General features: G+C 49.4%; 1 protein-coding gene across 1 annotated transcript; it reads left to right on the forward strand.

The window, feature by feature from the left end:
• The first annotated feature begins 670 nt into the window (after positions 1-670).
• Positions 671-13,391, forward strand: SDCBP2 (syndecan binding protein 2). Its single transcript, XM_072996645.2, has 9 exons — positions 671-800; positions 3,438-3,515; positions 5,695-5,809; positions 8,148-8,257; positions 9,136-9,297; positions 9,609-9,784; positions 9,941-10,112; positions 11,610-11,701; positions 12,770-13,391. Exons 2-9 carry the CDS (start codon positions 3,462-3,464, stop codon positions 12,822-12,824), a joined length of 936 nt encoding a protein of 311 aa, XP_072852746.2. The 5' UTR covers positions 671-800; positions 3,438-3,461; the 3' UTR covers positions 12,825-13,391.
• The last annotated feature ends 2,304 nt before the right edge of the window (positions 13,392-15,695 follow it).

The raw sequence follows: 15,695 nt of genomic DNA on the forward strand, positions 1-15,695 counted from the left end.
TGTATGTATGTATGTATGTATGTATGTATGTATTTTATTTATTTATTTAATTTATTTATTTATTGTCAGCTTTCACCATAGCACACAATCCTCAGGAACACCACTGGGTGGTCGATTTTTTTTAAAAAAATAATCAACTGAAATAAACAATAAAGAGGGAATTTATATATTTATTAGATTTGTACCCTGCACCATCCGGCAGCCCGGCCACCTCAGGCTGCAAACAACAACATCAACAACAAGAAGACAAATGACACAATATTAAAAGACAATATGAGCGAAATAAGACAAACATTTCAACAGATACAACAACTAGCGGCATAAATTAAAACAGGTGGCCTATCGAGAGGGTAGAAAGGATGAGGAAAGGATGGCAAAAAGGATGCTAAAAGGGAAGAGTGTGAAGATACGAAACGGACTTTTTTTTGGGGGGGGGCCCGAGAGCGGCTGTCATGATGGGCAGCCCAGCCCGTGCACGCCTTCTGACTCCCCCTCCCAACATCCCCTAGCGCCACTGCCTGCCTGGGGGATTCTGGGCGTTGTAGTCCCAAAAAGCAACTTTGCCAAGCGTTGCTGGCTGGCAGCCTTCCCAGCTCGCGCCCTCTGCTGCACCTGCCGTCGCAGGTGCCTCCCTCCCTGCCCCGCCCCCTCCCCTGACGTCATCCAGGTGTGTGTTCTCTCTCTCTCTCTCCCCCTCTTACCTGGTGCTTTCCCCAGCGGCGCTTCCTCCTTCAGCTGCGGTCGCAAGGAGAAAGGGCGAGGAGCCCGAGAAGGTAGGAGCCTCCAGGTGCCTCGGACAGGTAAGGGGTTTGCTTTCCTCCTCGCAGGTGAGCAGGCGCAGCTGCCAGCAGAGTCTCTGCGGGGGGAGCCCGCTGGTGTGTGTCTCGGTCTGTCAGGTCGGGAGTTCGAATCCCCCCATCGGGCTTCCAGGATCCAGAGGGTCCCACCAGAGAGCCTGCCCGTCCCCCCGCAGTCTTGTCTTGTGAAATCTCGGCGCTCTTGGAAAACAGTTTGAAAGTTTAATGTATTCGCGAAGTTTGCTTCTAGCGCCTGCTTCCCACCTCCATCGGATTCCCTCTGAAGAAGCCTTGTTAGGGCTTGAGTAGCGTTTTTGGTTTTGCTAGGAGAGGAGGAGAGGCTGAGCAAGCGGGGTTTCTCTCCCCCCTGAGCCTTCTCTTCCATGGGAAAAGCCAGATGTGGAGCTGGAAGGGGGTCCCCACCTTTCCTCTGGGAATCTCAGGGGTACCTGGGTGCTAACTCGTTAACTCAGTTACTGATTAACTAATAGGAGTTTGTTCCTTGTTTTTAAAATGCAATTTGAGGGCACTGGGTTTAACTCACACCAGGGACTTTGTTCTTCCATATTAAAAAAAACTGTCTATATTTTGCTCAGAGAGACACAGAAAGCCCAGTAGGATACAAAACACTTTAGAACTGCCAGGCTGAAAATCCTCTTCTTCCAAGAGCTAGTTTTAAAATCAAGGGTTTTTTTTTTATTCTGCTTCCTTCATCCGTGAGCCGTGTGGAAAGGTGGTCAGTACAACTTTCCTGCCCTGCTAATTTTTTTATTATTTATGACTAGTACTTTATGTTGAGCAATAGCTGGTATCGATTGTATGAGGATGATGATAATAACCTGTGATCATGCATCCCGAGGCCTTAATTAGCTCAGGAACGCAACTCCTTCCTATGACAACATGGAATAAACCTTTTCTAAGTGCTTCGGAAACCATGGCATCATGCTTTTCCCCAAGTTTTAAAAGGCAGTCACATTTGAGCAATCAATCTGTTAGATTAAACTTTCCAATGAAACTGCTAATCCAAAGTATGCATTTTCTTATTTATTTTCACAAACTCTGAATGAATGGATTTAAAATGTACTTTGAAGCTTATGGCCAGACTCCTATTAGTTATACCTGCTGGTAGGATTCAATTGGTGGAAATCTCAACAAGGAATTTTCACGGTTTAAGATGTTAGTGGAGACATTGTCTGCTCCAGGGCCATCTTCTGAACTGGTAGTAATTCCCTGCTGAGATTTACAGTGATGGCGTTTACGCTGGCATAAAAACAGAACAGGATTCCAGCCTGTTATCCATATAGTTTCCTAGAGAGGAAACTCAGAATGGGAAATAGTTAAAATTATCCATATTAGAATAACACCCAATCCATTTGTCTTATCACACTTAGATATTAGTGGATTCCTTCTCAAACTAGGAGGAGGTAACAAGTGGGGTACCTCAAGACTCAATCCTGGGCCTGATGTTCTTCAAATTTTCTTATTTATGATTTGGATTGGGGAGGAGTACAGGAAATGCTTGTCATATTTATGGATGGCACAAAACTTTGTGGAATAGCCAATATTCTGGAAAATAGAAATGAAATTCAAAAAGCTGGAACACTGGGCTGAAAACAACAGAATTAAGTTTAACACGGAGAAGTGCACAGTTCTACACTGGGGGGGGGAAACTAAACGCACATTTACAAGATGGGGGATACTTGGCTCAGTAACACAACAAGCACGAAGGATTTATTGCAGATCACAAGCTATATGAGCCAACAGTGTGATGTGACTTCGAAAAAGGCAAATGCTATTTTAGGCTGCACTAACCAAAGTATAGTCTCCCAATTCCATAAAATGCTGGTTCCTTTCTATTTGGCACTGGTCGGACCCCACCTAGAGTACTGTGTCCAGTTGTGGACAACATACTGTACTTCGAGAAGGACCAGTTTGGTGAGCAATCCACCAAAGAGTGAGACTCAGTGGTCTAAAACACTACAGAGCAAGGAGCTGAGGAATATTTATTGATGTTGTTGTTGTTTTCATCATCATCATCAACAACAATGTGCTGTTGAGTCAGTTCCAACTTCTGATAGTCTCTCCTGGGGGTTTTAGGCACAAAAGTCCCCAAAAGTGGTTTGCCAGTCCTCCCCTCCTCCTGGTGGCTCTCTGGGGCTACTGTTCCGCTTGCCACAGCGACTCGGATGGCATGCCATCTCATCCCACCATCTGCACGGGCTCCCTCCAGGAGATCTTGGCAGTCGTCTGGAATGCCAGAATCGTAGGCCACCCATACCAGCAGGACTGCCCGCTCTTTCAGCTTCCCTGGCCTAGGTGCGCATCTCGGACAGAAACATCCAAGCTGGGCCAAATGGATTTCATCGGTCAAGGTGGACAAGGGTCATGCCCTCAAGCAGGTGGTGGCACTTCTCTCCCAAAAGTTCTACTGGCACCTTCAGGACCTCTTCCATGAAAGGACTATTATTCCTGGTGTGCCTTGGAATGGCTACGGACCAACTGGAGCCCAAGACCGAACGGATGAGTTTATTTGCAAAATCCTGCAGAGAGCCTGTGAATTCCTAGGGGAGTCAATGGCCTGGAGGTCTCCTTCTGTAGCCCCCCCCCCAACTTGACGTTGTCTCCTCTTGATTCCTGCAGGCAGCTTTTGCAGAAGCAGGCACCATGTCGGCGTTGTACCCGTCGCTTGAGGACATGAAGGTGGACCAGGTCCTGAAGGTGAGCGTCTCCTGTTTGTGCACCCTCTTGTCCTAGAAGAGGCCGGGTTATTCAGAAGCCTCCAGGAAGGCCCCATGAAGAGATGGAGGAGGAAGAGGGATACTGCCCGGCCCTGCCATTAGACATTGCTAAAAAAAACATCTCAGAAAGGACTCCCCAGAAGCAGCAACTTGTCGGGTCATTTCTTCTGCCCTCTCATCCCTTCTGACTTGTCCTTCTTAGCCCCCTTTCTTCGCTGGAGGTCAGCCCTAGTTCACCAGTGTTGAGATAAAATTGAAGAACTGGTTCCAATTTGCTTCTGTACGTGGAATGGGAGGAGGAGGGGTTCCACCCTGTTTTTAGCCTCAGGCAGCAACATAGGTTGGGTCAGCCCTCTATTCACCCCAGAACAGTGGTTCCCAATCTTGGGTCACTTAGCTGTTCTTGGACTGCAATTCCCAGAAGCCTTCACCACCAGGTGTGCTGGCTGGGGTTTCTGGGAGTTGCAGTCCAAGAACACCTGGGTTTACCCAAGATGAGGAACCACTGTCCTAGAAGATCTAAGCTCAGTTGCAGCCTTTGAGCCATTAAGAGGAAAAGGAGATGAAACAGGATTCCCTCCCACATTTCAAATATCAGTCTCTGCCAATATTTCATCAGTAGTTGCTCAGTTAACCATTTTGCAAAACCTGGTAAAGTCAGAGAGGGGGAGGGAGACTGACTGAATACATCAACCTCAGTGCAACGGACTGGATGAATTTACAAGAGTGTAGATCTTGGCCACATGTTATTGCTGGTCCAAACAGTGACCACATACCCTTTGTATGGAGAAGCATTATTTCCAAGCTCTGGATGTACATTGCTTCCATTTGAAACACTGCCTGCCCTTTCTCTGTGACTTTGTAAGGATCGGCCCCCTGGGCTCAGGTTTGGTCCTGAAATCTCTGGGACTGAGGTGATGGCAACCTGGCAAGCCCTTACCTGCAAAGAGATCATGGCCAGCGGGAAGGAGTGGAATGACAGGTCGTACAATACGATGAGAGCTTGTGAACTGGGCCTCTGCTGGCCAGGTGTCCGATGAAGAAGCCACACGAGGTCCCAGGGTCAGTGAACGGCACCTGGAATGAAGGGCAGTTCCCAGTTGAGCTGGACCGATAAATTCCCCGTGGCATTCCAATGATAAAACTCAAACAGCTTAGAAAGAGGAGGAGATGCTAGCCGGAAATACAGTGGAAAGAGGCAGGTGGAAACGGAGGTATTAAGACGGCAGGCGAAAAGCACACCCTTCCTTTAACTCTTCATAGAATCAGACAATCACAGAACCATGAAGTTGGGAGAGTCCTCTAAGGTCATCGCATCCAACCCCCTGCTCGGTGCAGGAACACAAATCAAAGCAGATCTGCCAGGTGTTGGTCTAACTTTTTCTTGCCCTTCCTGCACTCTGGGATGGTCAAGAACGGGTCCTGCCCCTCCTCTGTAGGACGACCTTTTGAGTACAGTATTTGGAAAGTGTTCTCCTATCTCCCCATAGTCTTCTTTTCTCAGGGCAAGACTGAGAAAACATTGGGGTTGTGGGAGGGTCACCCAGGTGTTCTTGGTCTGCAACTCCCAGTAGTCCAAGAACACCTGGGTTTACCCAAGATGAGAAACCACTGTCCTAGAACACTGGTTCTTAACCTTGGGTTACTCAGGTCTTTTTGAACTGCAACTCCCAAAAACCCCAGCCAGCACACCTGGTCGTGAAGGCTTCTGGGAGTTGCAGTCCAAAAACACCTGGGTAACCAAGGTTAAGAATCACTGTCATAGAAGATCTAAGCTTCCTTCCTTCCTTCCTTCCTTCCTTCCTTGAATGTTGTATGTTATGCCCAGAGATGAGCAGATGCTGCTTTGCTCCCCCCACCTGTCCTCAAAGAGCAGTTCACCCACCTGAAGTCTGGAAATGGGAGATCTTGGGGCTCCCCAACCTGTGTAGAAGGCAAGGGGTTCCATCACCGTTCCATCGCCCGGGGGTGGGGGAGAGGCACCAATTGTAGCAAAAGACACTCTGCACATGGATGGAGGTGCTTCACAATTTTGCACTCGGGCTAAGTCTTGGATCTAAGGAAGACTTGGAAATGGGAACTGGTGTTTCCTCAACCAGGGCAATCCCCCCAAATCAAGGAGATCTGTCCCTAATATCTGCCTCTTTCTGTCCTTGCAGGTGCAGGGTAATGCAGGCCCTGGGAAACCAGCCTTGGCCCCAATCCCTACTCCAGCCCCAGCCACCCTTTCATCCACTGCTGGCAAAGAGACGACAGATGCCCCCAAAGCAGCTGGTAAGGGGTTACGACGAGCAAAGGCCAGAGACCTGAGCCCAGCTTGCAAGCTGCAACATTTTCTATGGTTTTGACTCTTCTGGAGCTTTCAGGAGTTACTTTTAGGTGGAAGATGTAGTTCAGAGAAGCCTCTTAGGCTTCCCCAGATGCCCTGTGATTTCAGGGAGAATTGGACAACCAAGTCTAGATTTTGGATCTCTCAGCAGCTGGACTGTCAAGGGAGAACGGCGTAATTGGTCTAGTTTTGCATTTATTTGGGGGGGGGGGAATTATTTTTGGTGAAGGCTGATGCAACGGAGATTTTGCTCACCTGAAAAAAAAAAGGTGTCAATTTTAGAACGTTTTTTTAAGCTAAAGAAGTGCCTTTGCACCCTCTGGTGGTTAGTTTTTTAAAAAGAAATTTAAGGCTCACAGGGGACCCCTCAAAAGTGCTGGGGCCTCACAAAACATGGGAAAAATTACTTCCCGTTAGGCATACAAAGGGAATATCTCACGACTTGTTTAAATTTTGGGTGTGGTATGCATGGGCTATGAATCTCCAGGGCTGTTGGGGGCTGAAAAAAAATGCTCCAAGGGGGTGTGTATAGGGGCTCCTAGCCACCATTTCAATGACTCTTGGCTTATGTTGGGTGTTTCTGCTTTTGTACTCGTCAAAACCAAAAACAATCTCGCTTGCCTTCAGACGACTATGGGATGGTTCATCCCTGGAGTGGCTGCTGTGGGTTACTTGCTGCAGTGAACAAGGCATGGCAGTCACCGATACACAAATTGGATGATTCTCCCAAGACACAATGCTTTGCAGTGGAATACGTTCCTTGTTCTTTGATGAGCAATCATCTGCTGAGAAACCTCAGGCGGTGATTTTTTTAAAAAAGCTACTCCAGGGTGTTCATTACTGCATTGCTCAGCTCTTGATGACTCCATGGGTCAAAGGAGACGATGAGTCAAAAGTGTGACTAGGAAAGCTGTTTTGCATTCCTTCCTTTCCCAAACAAGTGCAAGAAACCGGATCCAGATGGGGTTTCTAGCATGCCGCAGGAGGGCGATTAAAAGCATCTGCCATGATCCCAGCGCAGACGCTTGGGAATTACAGGCCCCCTCCTGTGACAATTTTTTTCCCAAATAGGTCCCTCCCTGATGGTCTGAGTGGCAGCTTTCGGAATCAGGTTGGAGAACAGAGAGGGTCCGGGTGAAGAGGGAAAGCCCACCATGCTGGGGCCCAAATCTTGGTCAGATCACCTGTGCTTACGCCATAGCCAGGAAGGGCCTACGGGGGGGGGGGAGGGAGGAATGTCTGCTGCTTCTGTCTTCAAAGCATCACTTTCCAATTTGGCCCTGCACAGAACCTCTGGAAGTTTCAGCTAGGCCAGTGTACCATCTCCATGGAGACGTTGTCACTTAAGCTGACGTTGGTTGATGTGGCGATGATGTGAGATGGTTCATTCACCCATAGATGCTAGTCAATGAGTGGTGAGAAATGGGGTATGTTCCTTCCTTCCTTCCTTCCTTGCTCCCTCCCTGTCCTTCCTTCCTGTCTTTCCTTCCCTCCCTCCCTCCTATTCATCATTAGCTCCTTCCTTCCTTGCTCCCTGTCTTTCCTTCCTTCCTTCCTTCCCTCCCTCCCTCCTATTCATCATTAGCTCCTTCCTTCCTTGCTCCCTGTCTTTCCTTCCTTCCTTCCTTCCCTCCCTCCCTTCTATTCATCATTAGCTCCTTCTTTCCTTGCTCCCTGTCTTTCCTTCCTTCCCTCTCCTTCCTTCCTTCCTTCCTTCCTTCCTTCCTTCCTTCCTTCCTTCCTTCCTTCCTTCCTTCCTTCCTTCCTTCCTTCCTTCCTTCCTTCCTTCCAGAATTTGCCATTCTTGAAGCAGAATTCCTGGAGTTCCAGCCTACAGAAAGATACCTACAAACACTTGGATTTCACTCGCCTGGACTGAGGCCTAGCTCAAACCTTGTTTCCTCCTTCAAAAAAGAAACGACCTCATTGGAGGCCTGGGTCTTTGTGGGAGTTCTTCGGGAAGGCAGTGGGGCTACACTTCCCACAAAGACCTAGACTTCCCAGGAAGCACTGGGGTGTTTCCTTTTTTTGGAATGGAGATCAGTCTCAGTCCAGGCGAGTGAAACGTCGGTGTCTGTCCGTGGGCTGGAACTCCCAAAATTCCTGCCTGAGGAATTGCTGGAAAATTCGGAGACTTGCCGTCCAGAAAACCAAAGCGCACACCCCTTGTGAGGAAGACTGGAGGCCTAGAGCTTTCCTTCCTCCCAAATCGGAGGTCCCAGGACACATTCTTCAGCCTATTTTCCGTGTTTAACTCTTCCCTCTTCCTTGTGTGTTTTTCAGACCCACCCGTTTTGTACCCAAATCTCAGTGACCTCAATGATTACATGGGCCTCTCTCTTTCCAGCGAGGAGGTCCAGAAGAATCTGGGACTTGTCCCAGCGGGTAGCCAGGTAAGTGTTTCCGAGGGTGGCCTTTGCTCCTACTTTCCGTAGATTCACAGAGTATGTTTGCAGCGTTACGCAATCTACAGGGAAGTGCCACCAGGAAATCAACTTTCATTTCTTCTGGGGCTGCTCTGGGACTTCACATCTCGCTGAAGGCCACACAGGCTGGTTCTTATGGGATGCACAGGGTGGAAACGAACTCCCAACCTCTGTCTCCCCAGCCAGATGCCTAATAAAACCCGTTGGTCCTTCAAGTGAGGCTTTTCCCTGTTTCTGATGCAGAAGACAACCGCAACTAGCTCAGCCCATTAAGGGACTCGATGCTGTGTCATGAAGTTTGCTTTCCTCCTCCTGTAGATGGAAACCTTGTTGGTAACCCCTCTTTTTAAAACCTAGTGCTGGACTGTAGGATGCTGATGAATGGTATTAGATAGCCTTTTACTGTGGAGCGTGTGCCCCTCTCCTACTGTAAATAGCTGGGATCTGGAAGGAAAAAAAAATCCAGTGTGACATTTGGGTGTAAATGAAACCCAAGTTTTGTGCTTTCTGGAACGGGCTGCTCAATAGAATTTTTTTTGGCAGGGAAAAGCAACATCAAGGATGTTGCAAGGCAGTCGTTATGGGACCGGTCTTCTCAACTGCTGGATTGCTCCCTAGTAGGCCAGCCAACATATTTGTAATTGAGTGGTTTGTTACAAAAGCCAAAATAAATGTCCCATGATGCCTCCTGCAAAACAGGCTGGTCCGGAATTCCTTCTCATCCAACGCTGGGGGGTAAATAAGGTCACGAAAAAGGCTGGAGAGGGAGAGAGAGAGAGAGAGATTGCTCTTGAGGAAGGAATTAACTGGGCTTGTTCTCTTGTTGCAACCGGACTCTTTGGCAGGATGTGGTCCCAACTCCTTCTGCGCAAGGCACAATGGTTGCTCCGGTCACAGGAAATAACCTTGGGATGCGTCGGGCGGAGATCAAGCCGGGCCTGCGGGAAGTCCATCTGTGCAAGGATGAGCGCGGGAAGACGGGTCTGAAGTTGCGCAACATTGATAAGGTGAGTCTTTTGAAGTTGGCCATCTTTTGAAGTAAGGCAACCTCTGCTTCTTGGGTGCCCTCCTGTGCCACCAGCCAGCCCCCTTGGTTATGCATGGTGCTGGCAAGGGGGTGCTGGTAGCCACCTAGTTGCACTCTACCCATGGGCTCTGCAAGTTGTCCATGTTTCTGATCCACGGGACGAGGATAATAGAAGCGGTTCTGTTCCCTCTGCTGCAACTGGCCTAATTCTTGAAATCAAGCATATGGGTTTTCACAGTCCGGCTGCTTCTCCTCCTCCTCCTCCTCCTCCTCCTCTTCCTCCTCCTCCAGGGGCTCTTTGTTCAGCTGGTCAAGGCCAACTCTCCAGCCTCTCTGGTGGGACTCCGTTTTGGGGACCAGATCTTGCAGATTGACGGGAAGGACTGCACTGGGTGGAACACGGACAAAGCCAAGCGCGCGCTGAAAAAGGCCTCCCCGGAAAAGATCATCATGGTGATTCGAGGCAGGTGAGGGGTCGAAAGGGGAGAGAGTAGCGGTCAGGATGAGACGCATTGATACCCCGGGTCCCTGCAGCTTCTCGACTGTCCTGTAGCTCACGGTTAAGCCAGATTTTTTTTCTCCCTGCGGTCCCTTCTTCTGTCCCTGCCTCCTTCTCCGGGTAGGCCTTTCCAGCGCACGGTGACCATGCATAAAGACAGCACCGGCCACGTTGGTTTTGTCATCAAGAAGGGGCAGATCCACTCACTCGTCAAGGGCAGCTCTGCCGCTCGAAATGGGTTGCTCATCAACCACTATATCTGTGAGGTGAACGGGCAAAACGTCATTGGCCTGAAGGTAAGGATCCGGGGCAGGATGGAGGGCAATGCGGGACAAGCGGCTCTCTCCCTTTCAAACTCCAGAGGCCCGCTAGGAGTTTTGGATGACAGTTCCTAGCCTTTTTTTACTGTTGCCAGTCGTCCCTGGGGCTGATGGAAGCTGGAGTCCCAAACAGCAGGAAAGGCCCCGTTGGGGAGACTATGTGGGCGAAGCAGTAGGGAGAGGTGGCTGGAATGGAACGAACTGGATTTTTTATTATTTGAAGAACTACAAGAACATCCTAAATGGTGTTGTGGGTTTTCCAGGTTGTTTGGTTGTGTTCTGAAGGTTGCTCTTCCTAATGTTTTGCCAGTCTCTGTGCCGGCATCTTCAGAGGACAGGAGTTAGAACTCTGTCTGTGCTCTGGCATAGTGTGTGGGATTTGTAGCTGTGGGATCAGCTTTTTGTCCTTTTCAGGAGATTGGGTGATTATGGTGATCCGTGTTTTTTTTTGTTATGGGTGTATTATTGTGATAAGGAGGGGGGATATGGTCTGTCACTGTAATTGATGGGTGTCATTAAGTAGTCTTTTGTGTGCAGTAACACTCTGGTCATCACTCTGGCAATGGTGCGGCTAAAAAATATTGTAAATAAATAAATAAATAATCACCCAAATTTGGAAAGTGGTATGATGTGACAGGCAGACAGCAGGAGAGAGAGAGAGCCAGCTTGTGGGTGTGAGGAAATAAATCCTGGACTTCACTTAACTGGGACTGATAATTTTGAGGGGGTGGAGTGGGGCTAGAAGTAGGATTTGAGTGTAGGAGTGCAGGAGGAAGAAACTCAGAGTTTGGAACAGAAGCCGTTAGACCCAGCTTTCATGGGCACCAATAGGCTGGTTAGGGCTGCCTTCTGCAGCGTTCTGGTCCCGAGATTCTAGGGCTGAAGCTTGAGATCTAGAGAATAACCCGCCCACTCCAAAAAAACCCTGCATCTCAGGGCCAGCACCAGAAACCTGTCTCCTCTAATTGCTAGTAGACATCCTGGAGGAACTCCCGTGCATAGCCAGCCCCTCTGAGAAAAGGAAGCAATGACTAAACTGGCTTCCAGGGAGGAAGAGGAACCTTAAGCAAGGCATATGCATCCCTCAGGAGAGAAAAGAGGAGATTCGGTGCCCAAGCCCATCTGCTTATCTATCTGTCATCGGCTCTCCTTTCCCACACTGGTCCAGATTCCTTTTTTACATGCATTGATCCCTGTAACTTCCAGAACCCCTCGTTGTGCTGCAGAGTCGCATCTGCCTTTTGGAACATCCACTTTGGAAGAATTTTTGACGCCCCTCATCTTTCCTTGCTCTAAGCAGTGGAGTCAGGAGTAAAGGCCATGTAATGCCCCAGGGTTAAGCTCTCAAGAAAACGGCTTTTGGGGGCGGGTTGGGATTTCCCTGGTGCAGTTAATATTGTAAGAAATCTCAGCAGGGCAATCTCCTCTCACGGTGCTGTGGGTGACCCATGCATGAATCTCTCTCTTCCCAAGGATAAGGAGATCACAGAAATCCTGGTGAATGCAGGCAACGTCATCACTCTCACAATCATCCCCACGGTGATCTACGAGCACATGATCAAAAAGTAAGTATGAGTAAATGGAGGAAGCCCCCCGTTTATGTCTTATTTTCTGCTAGGAAAACCACTGGCTCTCGGGAGAAAGATCATGATGATCACCACACAGGAAGGGCCCCCTCTTGGTTACACCAAGTGGCTTCTGTTTTCTAACAGAAGCCAGTGTTCTGCAGAGCCCATAAGGAAAGAGTTAGGGTAGACAATCTGGTTGCCTGTTGCTTTACTGAGCCTCGTGGCGCAGTGGTTAAAGCTGCTGTCCTGCAGCCAAAACTGTGCCCATGACCCGGGGTTCAAATCCCAGGTAGCCGGCTCAAGGTTCACTCAGCCTTCCATCCTTCTGAGGTCGGTAAAATGAGGACCCAGCTTGCTGGTCGAGGGAAATGCATAGCCTGCATAATTAACTTGTAAACCACCCAGAGAGTGCTTGAAGTGCCATGAGGAAGTATATAAACAGCAGACCTTGCTTTTTTAGTTTTTTTATTTGCTTTAGGATCATGTTTTTAGTGGCACCCTGTTGCTGAACGCGGAAGGCCCACTGGATTAGAAGAGAGGGTACTTGCCTATGACAAGCCCTCAGCTGCTGTGCCAAGAGAGTCCAGATTTTCTCAAAGGGTTCAGTTCTGTCCCCCGTGGCTTGAACAGGAACCACCAGTTTTTATCTCGGTGTCCTGGTTGATCAGCTCATCTGTGAAGTGATGTTTGCATGATCATCCTGCTGTGGTTTGTTACATAAAAAGTGTGCTGCTTATATACCACCCTATAGCACTGAAAGCACCCATCGCGATCAAACCCGGGTCTTGTGAATGGAGCCTTGGACTGCAGGACTGCAGTTTAACCACTGCACCGCGAGGCTCCCCTTTAGGTCAGGCGTGGATATCAGGAGGCCCTCCGAGGCTCCTTTCACAGCTCTGCAGCCGGGGGTCTCGAACGTTGGTTTCCAGGGCCACCGCTGGAGGGGAAGAAGACCCCTGCCTGGGGTGGGTGGGTCTTTGTTGCAAAGCTGATTCTGGAGGACTATTTTGACCCGTTTCCTTGGATTAAGGCTGACTCCAGTCTCTCTTTCTCTCGTCTCCTAAGGCTATCAAGTGGGCTCGTGAAATCATCCATGGATCATTCCGTCCCTGATGTCTAAACTTGCTCGAAGACTTTGCCTCCTTCCATGTCCTCTCTCTCCTGGAACGAAATCCACCCTGGGCTCCACCAGAAGCACGTGGGGGGCAGCACTTTGCTTTCCTGCACCTCGCCCCCCCCAGGACTACTGCCAAACAAAAGCAAGGGGAATCCATTCGGTGCAGCTTTTCTAAATTTCTTTCGGACTGTGGGGTTTCCAGAGACTTGGTGAGGCAGATAAGGTGGACATCTGTGCAGCTGCTACATATATTTCAGCTTTGGGGGATGGGAGGCAAATTAATTTTACCAGTGTGCTAACATCTCCTGCAGGAGGGAGCTGGAGACAGGCCATTTTCTAGTCTGTAGAATGTGATGTGTTGTGGGTAAAATGTTAGGCTCTCCTTGGGAGATACAGGTTCAAGAGCCCCATGAAACACTCTGGGTGACTGTGGTTTGGTCACTCTCTCTCAGCCTGGCTGACCTCACAGGGTTGTTGTCAGGATAAAGTACAGGGGGTCGGGGAGAGCCTTGGGGTCCCTGGAGGACAGAAGCTTTGTAAATCTAAGAAATAATATTCTCCCGAATTAATTGGAGATAAGTCAACCTGTGGGATTCCCTGTGTGGTGTAGTGGATAGAGCAACAGACTAGGATTCTGGAGAACAGGGTTCGAATCCCTGCTCAGCCATGAAAACTCACTGGGGGGAGTGGAAGCGACAATAAAGGACAGGAAAAGTTCGTGATTTAGAATGGTGGGCGGCTCACTTCCTTGGCAGTATTTCATGCATCTAGATTTCCCTCGCATCTCATGGGCCCTGAGATGCTTGGTGTTCACATCCTGTTTGCATGACCTACTGTGGTGAATGATGGCTAATGGACAAGATGCTGGGACATGGCTTGGTTGCGTACTTGACAAAAGGCCGGCAGTGAGTTAGGCTAATCTTATGCAAACTTCATTAGGATTCCGGCTGCTGTGTTACCGTTCGGACCCAACCCATGTCTAGAAACCTGCAATTTCAAGTCATGCCTGATGAAGGGAGCTATGCAGTCTGTGGGTGCAGATGGCATAGCTCATCTCATCAAACCTGACCCAAAATTATACATTGGCCACCCTTTCAAAGCGCTCTGCTGTTTCCATAGAGGCACTAGCAGCTCAAGGTGGAATCCAGCCCTGCCTCGGGCATTGCCACCATCCCTGATGGAAGGAGGATGACAGACGCCTTCTGGCATAAGGGAAGGGGCACTCCCACCCGGTGGCACCCGGCGAAGACATCAGGGGCAGGGGGGAAAGAGAGACCGGCAGAGACCCAAACAACATTTTATTCTAGCCACCGAACAGACAAAGGTTACAGGACAGTGGAAATCGAAACTCGAGAGGATACGGCTTCTAAGTTCTGTCTTTTTAAAAATATATATTATATAGACCTTTCTCTTTCAAATATAGTGATACATTTATTTTTCGGCAGCTTTGGATAGTTCAACAGACGTGTACACATACCCACAAATACGTTGCACGCGAGGCTTGTTTCTTAAGAGTACCCACCTCGTTTCCTTATTTTCCCCACTGAAATGGAGTCCCCACTCTTTCTCTCACGACCCAAATACTTTACAGGTAAGACAGAGGCACCGTCACCCTCCTCCCTCAGCCGGTTCCCTCATCTCTGAAAGTGGCCATCCTTCCTCCCCCCCCCCCCGTCCCACACCAAATAAGACCCTCGCAAGCTTGGTCACCTAAGTGGGTTTTGGAGTCTATAGGGCGCAATTGGCCATGTCATCTCCAGGTGACCCAGTCAGGTGCACTCTTTGCCTCAATAGCATACACAGGTTTTGGCATCACGGGCTGCCTCGCTCCACAAGGGTCGGCGACTGCTCAGAACACCTGTCTGTGACAGCTGTGTCACCTGCCACTAGGGTGTGGGCAAAACTTATCTCGAGCACACAAGCAGCCGTACCGTCCTAAGAACAGGAGTGGACGCCTTGTGAAACCAGCACAAAACCCCGTGAAAGGCCAGGGGTGCCCACCCCGCATGCAGCCGCCTCTCCGTTAAGGCAACGATGCTCGCAGAACGGCCATCTCCCCGAGATGCTTCTCAAGCCCGGCTCTGGAAGCCTCCTTCAGGCTCTTCGGAGCTGCTCGCCTGGCGTCTCACATACAAGACGAGGGTTAAAGCAGCTGCCTGTTTTATCTTAAATTCTCAAGGTGGCTGGTGGAGTGGATTGGGCCCAGGGAGCCCGTGCATGAGCCGCAATGAGTCCTACTGAGGAGGACATCTCTTTCAGGTCTGGAAGAGACATGGCATTTCATAGAATCGTGGAATGACGTTGGAAGGCGCCGATCAGGACGTCAAATCCAAACCCAAGCAGATCGGACAGAGGGCTGTTCAATTCCCTCTTGAATGCCGTCAGTGTTGGAGCACTCGTTACCTCCTGAGGTCACGGATTCTATCGTCGTACTGCTCTAACAGGAAGTTTTCCCTGATATTCAGCTGAAACTTGGCTTCGTGTCTCTTGAGCCCATGGTTGCATGTCCTGCACTCTTATCCATCGACCGCCTTATAAGCCCTGAACGTAGCTTGTACTGACCTCCTGACAACAAATTGATTTTTCTCCTTCCCCTCTTCCTTCCTTGAAGTTTCTAGAATGTTGTCACTTCAGTGGTGGTTTTTTTTTTTCACGATAGGGCATAGAGTCCTGACCTCTTTGAGCCCACCTTCCCCTAGCTAGCACGTCTCAGCTGTGTTTTGACTACAACTCTCACCGCTCTTAATGACAGTGTTGGCTGGAGATGATGGGAGTTGTATTCGGATGCAGCCAGAGAAAATCAGGATGCAGACAGCTGATGGAGGCCACGAGGAAAAATAAAACCACCCCCCTGCTCTGCCTCCAGTCTAGGCC

The sequence above is a fragment of the Pogona vitticeps genome, chromosome 4, assembly GCF_051106095.1.
Source record: "Pogona vitticeps strain Pit_001003342236 chromosome 4, PviZW2.1, whole genome shotgun sequence".
Lineage (NCBI taxonomy): Eukaryota > Metazoa > Chordata > Lepidosauria > Squamata > Agamidae > Pogona > Pogona vitticeps.